Here is a 6,952-nt window from a genome sequence, read left to right as displayed (position 1 = left end):
TCTGTGGAATCTGACTGGCAATGTTGAGGTTCCAAAGTAGAAATCATTTGTCAGGTAGCAGAGAAGTAAACAAAGAGAATAGCCAAGTTTAAACCGCAAGTTGAATTGCCTTGAAGCGGAATGCAATCTCTCCATTGTAGAACACAGTGATGTGAGGAATAGTCAGGTGTCTGGTCTTGTGCACTCTTTAACTCTGAAGCAATCTAGAAATCCAAATGTGAGCTAACAATGGAATCACTGCAAAGCAGGTATGCCTCAGATTATGTTTTTCAAGGCTCTTTTCATGTCCCTGTTCCTCAGGCTATAGATGAAGGGATTCATCATGGGAGTGACGATGGTGTACATGATGGAAGCTACTGCAGTCTCTCTAGAGGAGCATGTGAATGTAGAACTAATATACGCACCAAAACCTGTCCCGTAGAACAAGGAAACGACAGAAAGGTGAGATCCGCAGGTAGAAAAAGCTTTATACTTCCCACCTCCTGATGGCATTTTCAAAACAGAGGAGACAATTTTTGTATAAGAGAAAAGTATTCCACAGAAAGGAACAGCACCCAGTATACTGACTGCAGTATATAAGACGATGTTATTGATGAGTGTGTCAGAGCAGGCCACCTTGACGACTTGAACCACTTCACAGAAGAAGTAAGGGATTTCCAAGTTTGTGCAGAAGGACAAATGCAACAACATCAGACTGTGGAGCAGTGCATTCGCCAAGCTATTCAGCCAGGAAAATAGCACCAGTAAGCAACAAAGATGTGGGTTCATAATAGTTGTGTACCTCAGTGGGTGGCAAATGGCCACATATCGGTCATAGGCCATTATTGAAAGGAGATTACTTTCCCCAGTAGCAAAAAACAGGACACAGCAGGCCTGAGCAAGGCATCCAGCAAAAGTGATGCTCTGGTTCTGTGCTTGGAGGTTCACCAGCATCTTTGGGATGGTGGTTGTGCTGAAGCAGATGTCAGTAAAGGAGAGATTGGCAAGAAAGAAGTACATGGGTGTGTGGAGGTGAGGGTCAGAGCTGACAGCCAAAATGATGAGCAGGTTTCCCAGGACAGTGACCAGGTATATCGACTGAAACATGCTAAAGAGGGTGGGCAACATTTCCAGATCTTCTGTCAGTGCCAGGAGAAGAAATTCTGAAACACTTGTTTGGTTTCTGGATTTCATGTTGATGATATGTCTCGTGGAAAATATGAAGTCACAAAGCAATTACATATGTTATGCCTAGAACATAGTACCAATAGCTCAGAGAGAACACATCTGAGGTAAAGGAAAGACAGGAATTTCAGAGAAATATAGAGGAGCAATTCTTTGTAGACATATTACTGAATTTTTTTTTTTAAGTCTGAAGCTGCTACAGCCCAGTGTAAATGCTTCTTTAAGCAGAGATGAGGAGGTGTTCGACTTTCCCAGTCTCCAATTACATTCTCTGTGCTCTTATGGCCATGAAACATTTGCCTAAAGAGAATCATACAGACCCAATGAGTTGTCTTAGGCTCCAGCTTTCTCCAGTGATGAATGCCAGACAGCAGAGCAAATAAAAATTTGTCCAAGGATCAGGGATATGAACATCCAGTGAAATGATCATTTTGATCTTTCCCTGTCCCCAGAATGGAAGCAAATATCAGACCCTTTTACAGCAGTCTCACCGGGAGGAAGCAGATCTCTGTTAAGGAGGAAATGAGTTTTTCTTTGAAACATAATGTAAAATGAATGGATAATGTAGACACGAGTTCCCGGTTTTATTGCAAAAATGTGGGGAACTCTAACAAAACTTGGACGATAGGCATTTGTGGCAGGCGTGTTTCAAATCATTTCAAACACACACTCTCTTCACAGATTCTCATAGACGAAATTGTGGTGAAATGTCTGTCCTTATTCCCAAATACTACTAGGAAATTAGAGTACCTGGTTGGCATCACTGAGGAATAAGCCTTGACATCTTGTCTGGTTCTAGAAGATTTACCCTGAGCAAATGTTGAGGAACTGAGTGAGGCACCGGGGTCATGGGCATGAGGACCAGCTTTTCAAGCCTCAGGGGTACTGCTTCTCTATTGGGAGAGGACTGTTGATTGAGGGGGTCACAGGAACACCAACTGATGTATCATATCTCTTGGGGATAAATATCCAGAGCTCCTCATTAATCCAACACTTTAATACTGCTTCTATGGCAGTGAAAATCCTTAAAGGAAAGACTTCAAAATGTGAAATTAGTGATCACTGATTTCCCGATCCTGTAAAGCCAGCTGCATACCGTTTACCTGTTTTTGCCTGTTTCTCGTCACCTATATGTCATGTACCTTCTATATGTGAACACATTATGTCTAATTTCATTCTAGTCTTTCATTTTAAAAGTACACCTGAAGGCAACTCTATCTTCCCAAGAATTCTAGGAAGCCTGTTTCTTACTTTAGGTGCAAAAATATCGTTTCTGTATAGGAATGTACATGTAGTCAAATGGAAACATAGTTATTCCTCTCTAAGATTTTGGAATATCCCTTGAAGTTTAATATTAATTTTTCTACATTGGACATATTCCAAGCTATTCTTTGCAATCAATTCTGAAGCTGATAACTGAATTTACAAGTGTCACTCCCTTCTATGGATCCCATGTCAGACTCGCCAATCTCTTCCTAACAGGTTTCATTGCATACATTTTCTATTTACGACTTTATTCACATGAGGGTGTGAGGATAATATTTTGACTCTTCTTTCCAGTGGACTTGAGAGGATACAGGGCCATTGTTAGGTGTTAGCATGCAGGTTTACCCGTACTCTCACTAGATTTTGGTATATATTAGCTATTATTTAACAGGCAAAGATGACTCTCTCATTTAGTTTTCACTTATACTCCTTTTACCTTTAATGGGTTAATTTCTTTCATGTGTTCCTCTATATTATCTTCTCTATTTCTGTATATATGTTTTAATCTACCCTTTTCTATGTATATATTACTTTTAAACCACCGTGACACAAGATTGCATGATTATCCCACTTTTTGCCTGCTTACCTGGATTCACTTCAAAAACCTGAAATAACAGATTAATTAGAATGATATATAACTTGTCTAAAGTACTACGGAAACACCTGAAGCATAATAACACAAGCTATGATTTATAGGTACAATTTTATAAAGAAAAAATGTAATCATAAAATGGTGCACATAAGAGCTGCAAGATTTAGAAAAGCCTCCAAGAGAGACATAATCCTAATTTCTAGCTGCTTGATGACTTGATACATGGTGCTCCCAATAGCACCAATCAGGGGAATCAGGAAATGGAAATCTGGATCAGAGGAGTGGTGATTAGTGAAAGTAATGGGAACTTTTTCATAAGAGTGAGAACAAAATTTCAACAACAAAAGAAGTCGGAGGGTGAAATCTAGACATTCAAATAAAAATATATACATTATAATTAAAAGGTTATTATATTGGGGACTCTTACAACTCTTTTTCAAATCCTTTTTTGGTGGCTCGTACAACTCTTATCACAATCCATACATATATCCATTGTTTCAAGCACATATGTACATTTGTTGCCATCATCATTTAAAAAATATTTGCCTTCTAAACACAACCCTCCCACCATCATCAATGCTAACCAGACCACCAACATCTCTAGACATTCCTTCACTTCTATTCCATACTTGTACTTTTTGACGCCCCCCAAGCCACTGAGATGCCTTTGATTGATGACAGTATTTCTTTGTGGTTGTCAGAAAAGTGATTGTCTGTCCTTCTCTGCCACCTTTATTTTACTCCTACCCTGTTTTACCCCCCTCCCCAAAATAAATTTCATGAGCATAATAAAATGGCCTTCCTCATAAATACACATTACGAAGTTTTACATGAGATGACAAAGCGTGTGACAACCCTCTAAGACATAAGTCATTAAATAGTTTTATTCTATCTTGCTGGAGACCCACCAGAAATGAGATTAGAACTGAAAAATAAGGTGAATATTGAGAAAAGTAACATCCTATTATACACTTTGATCAATAAATCAGTGAGGAAAAACCAAAGAAATAATGGTCACCAAAATAATATGAACACGACCTTTTCTATACAATAATTATTGATTTGGCTTGATTATCACAAATAGAGAAGCTTGTTGGAAGGTACTACAATAACAGTAAACCAATACATTTCTGGGGGGAGATGGTAAAAAAGGGACAGCTGGAAATAATATTCCTTACAGACTTATATAAGGTATGGGGCAGTATAATTCTACTACAGTGTCATACATTGTATTAAGTGTGAGTGATGGTAACAGTAGTTAGTTTCCCAACAGACAGTATACTTGGTCACTATAAATCTCTTTGGATGTGGTTTTTAATATTTTCAGAATTTATTTTTTCTCATATTCTGGATGATCTCGATTGTATACTGTTGCTGTCAGTATTCTTTTCTCTGTTAGATCTTTTAAAAATATGATTTTGGTACATGAAATCCAGGTTGTGCAGATCTTCAGAACCAATTATTAAAATAGGCATCCTGAGGAGGATGACAGGGGAGGAGAGCGGGGGAGAGGTGTATTGAGGAGCTGATAGGGAAGAGTGCACTAAGGATGATAATATTTTCAAAATGATGATGGAGTGATTGCATTACCTTGCTTTATATGACTGAATGATTGAATGGTATGATGTCAGAATTATGCCCTAATAAAATGATCTGAAAAATAAAATGAAGGTCCTTGGAAATTATTTTCCCCAAAGCTTAACTTAGAAACGGGTACATAATGGCATTGTTCATGAGATGGGCGAAGATATTTTCCATGTGACTCTGTGGAAAGATTTATTAACAATAGGGCCTCAGTTACCACTCGTTCCAGGAACAAGGAGTCAGTTTCATATCTCTGATTATTACATCTGGATGTGACACCTGTAGCAATCTGTCTGAGACCATGGGGAGATGAATACTAGAATGAAGGCACTTTCTGGGAGTATGATCCAAGTCCTATTGTCTTCTTCCTGGGAATTTTCCGCCTCTGGTTCCTTTTATTAACAGAGTCATCTATTGCTGGGGTATTCAGAGTCAGGATTTTTTTTTTCTTTATCGAGCCAATACCTTCCTTGCCGATAAGGCTTCATTATCTTACAACCATATCAAGTCACTGCAATGATCTAATCAGTAAATGTATACAATAGGAAATTAATTGTCATAAATGCTAATAATAGTAGACGCACCTGCAGGTTATCAAAGATAGTCCTGGTTGCCATGAAACTGGGACAAGGGAGAATTCTTGTTGCTCAGCAGGACTAAATCTGGGGTACCATTCATATAAGTCTAAAAATATTGCCCCAAAGCATTACTCCAAAAGTACCTCCTGTAGGATCTGTCTGTGGAAGATGACTGGCAATGTTGAGCTTCAAAAATAGAAATCATCTTGTAATGAAAACTCTGTCCAGTTCAAAAAAAAGTATAAATCATTTGCAAACAGCAGAGAGCTGAACAAAGAGAAAAGCCAAATTGCAACAGCAAGTTGAGTTGCATTGGAGCGGAATGTAATCTCTCACCATTTTGGAAGACAGTGATGTGAGGAATAGCCAGATGTTCTGTCTTGTGTACCTTTTCACTGTGATGCAATCTAGAAATCCAAATGTGAGCAGACAATGAAATCACTGAGAAGCAGGTATGCCTCTAATGATGTTTCTCAAAGCTCCTTTAATGTCCCTGTTCCTCAGGCTATAAATGAAGGGATTCATCATGGGAGTGACCACGGTGTACATGATTGAAGTCACTGCAGTCTCTCTAGCGGAGCGTGTGAATGTAGAGCTAAAATATGCACCCAAGGCTGTCCCATAGAATAAGGAAAGGACAGAAAGGTGAGATCCACAGGTAGAAAAAGCTTTATACTTCCCACCTGCAGATGGCATTCTCAAAACAGAGGAGACAATTTTTGTATAAGAGAAAAATATTCCACAGAAAGGAACAGCACCCTGTATACCAACTCCAAAATATATGATGATGTTATTGATGAGTGTGTCAGAGCAGGCCACCTTGACAACTTGAACCACTTCACAGAAGAAGTAAGGGATTTCCAGATTTGTGCAGAAGGACAACCGAAGCAACATGAGAGTGTGGAGCAGTGCATTCACCAAGGTATTTAGCAAGGAAAATAGTATCAGTAAGCAACAAAAATGTGGGTTCATAATAGTTGTGTACCTGAGTGGGTGACAAATGGCCACATATCGGTCATAGGCCATTATTAAAAGGAGAACACTTTCCAAAGCACAAAAAACCAGGACAAAGTAAACCTGAGTGAGGCATCCAGCATAAGTGATGCTCTGGTTCTGTGCTTGGAGGCTCACCAGCATCTTTGGGATGGTGGTTGTGCTGATGCAGATGTCAGTAAAGGAGAGATTGGCAAGGAAGAAGTACATGGGGGTTTGGAGGTGGGAGGTAGTGGTGACAGCTAACATGAAAAGCAGGTTTCCCAGGACAGTGACCAGGTATATGGACAAAAACAGACTAAAAAGGATGGGCTGCATTTCCGGATCGTCTGTCAGTGCCAGGAGAAGGAATTCTGGAACACTTGTTTGGTTTCTGGATTTCATGATGTTGATTTATTTTATGGAAAAGACAGAGTCACAAAGCAGTTACATATGTTATGCCTACAACAATAGTAACAACAACACAGCCAAACCACATCTGCAGTAAAGGAAAGATGGGAATTTCAGAGAAACAGAGGAGAAGTGCTCTGTAGGTATTTTTGGATGGTTGTAAAAAGGTCTGAAGCTGCTACAGCCGAGTGTAACCGCTTCTTTAAGCAGCGATGAGCAGGGTTTCGAGGTCTCCCCACCTAATCCCGTCTCTAATTACATTCTCTGTTCTCTTATGAGAATGAAACATTTGACTACTTTAAAGAGAATCATACAGACCCGGTGAGTCTGTCTTAGGCTCCAGCTGTCTCAAGTGATGAATGCACGACATCAAAGCAAATAAAAA

General features: G+C 39.3%; 2 protein-coding genes across 2 annotated transcripts; both read right to left on the bottom strand.

Annotated features, from left to right (window-relative positions):
- Positions 1-255: 255 nt before the first annotated feature.
- LOC142430989 (olfactory receptor 7G2-like) lies at positions 256-1,203 on the bottom strand. The gene has a single exon (XM_075536040.1). The coding sequence runs from the start codon at positions 1,171-1,173 to the stop codon at positions 256-258; it is 918 nt and encodes a 305-aa protein (XP_075392155.1). The 5' UTR covers positions 1,174-1,203.
- Positions 1,204-5,622: 4,419 nt separating this feature from the next.
- On the bottom strand, positions 5,623-6,582 carry LOC142430978 (olfactory receptor 7G2-like). Its single transcript, XM_075536037.1, has one exon. The coding sequence runs from the start codon at positions 6,559-6,561 to the stop codon at positions 5,623-5,625; it is 939 nt and encodes a 312-aa protein (XP_075392152.1). The 5' UTR covers positions 6,562-6,582.
- Between the last annotated feature and the right edge of the window lie 370 nt (positions 6,583-6,952).

This window comes from Tenrec ecaudatus, chromosome 1, assembly GCF_050624435.1.
Source record: "Tenrec ecaudatus isolate mTenEca1 chromosome 1, mTenEca1.hap1, whole genome shotgun sequence".
NCBI lineage: Eukaryota > Metazoa > Chordata > Mammalia > Afrosoricida > Tenrecidae > Tenrec > Tenrec ecaudatus.
This window is presented reverse-complemented; position numbering and strand designations above follow the sequence as displayed.

Bases quoted from the DNA above. Each gene is read 5' to 3' on its own strand.
- LOC142430989 (XM_075536040.1), bottom strand. From the start codon at position 1,173: ATGAAATCCAGAAACCAAACAAGTGTTTCAGAATTTCTTCTCCTGGCA.
- LOC142430978 (XM_075536037.1), bottom strand. From the start codon at position 6,561: ATGAAATCCAGAAACCAAACAAGTGTTCCAGAATTCCTTCTCCTGGCA.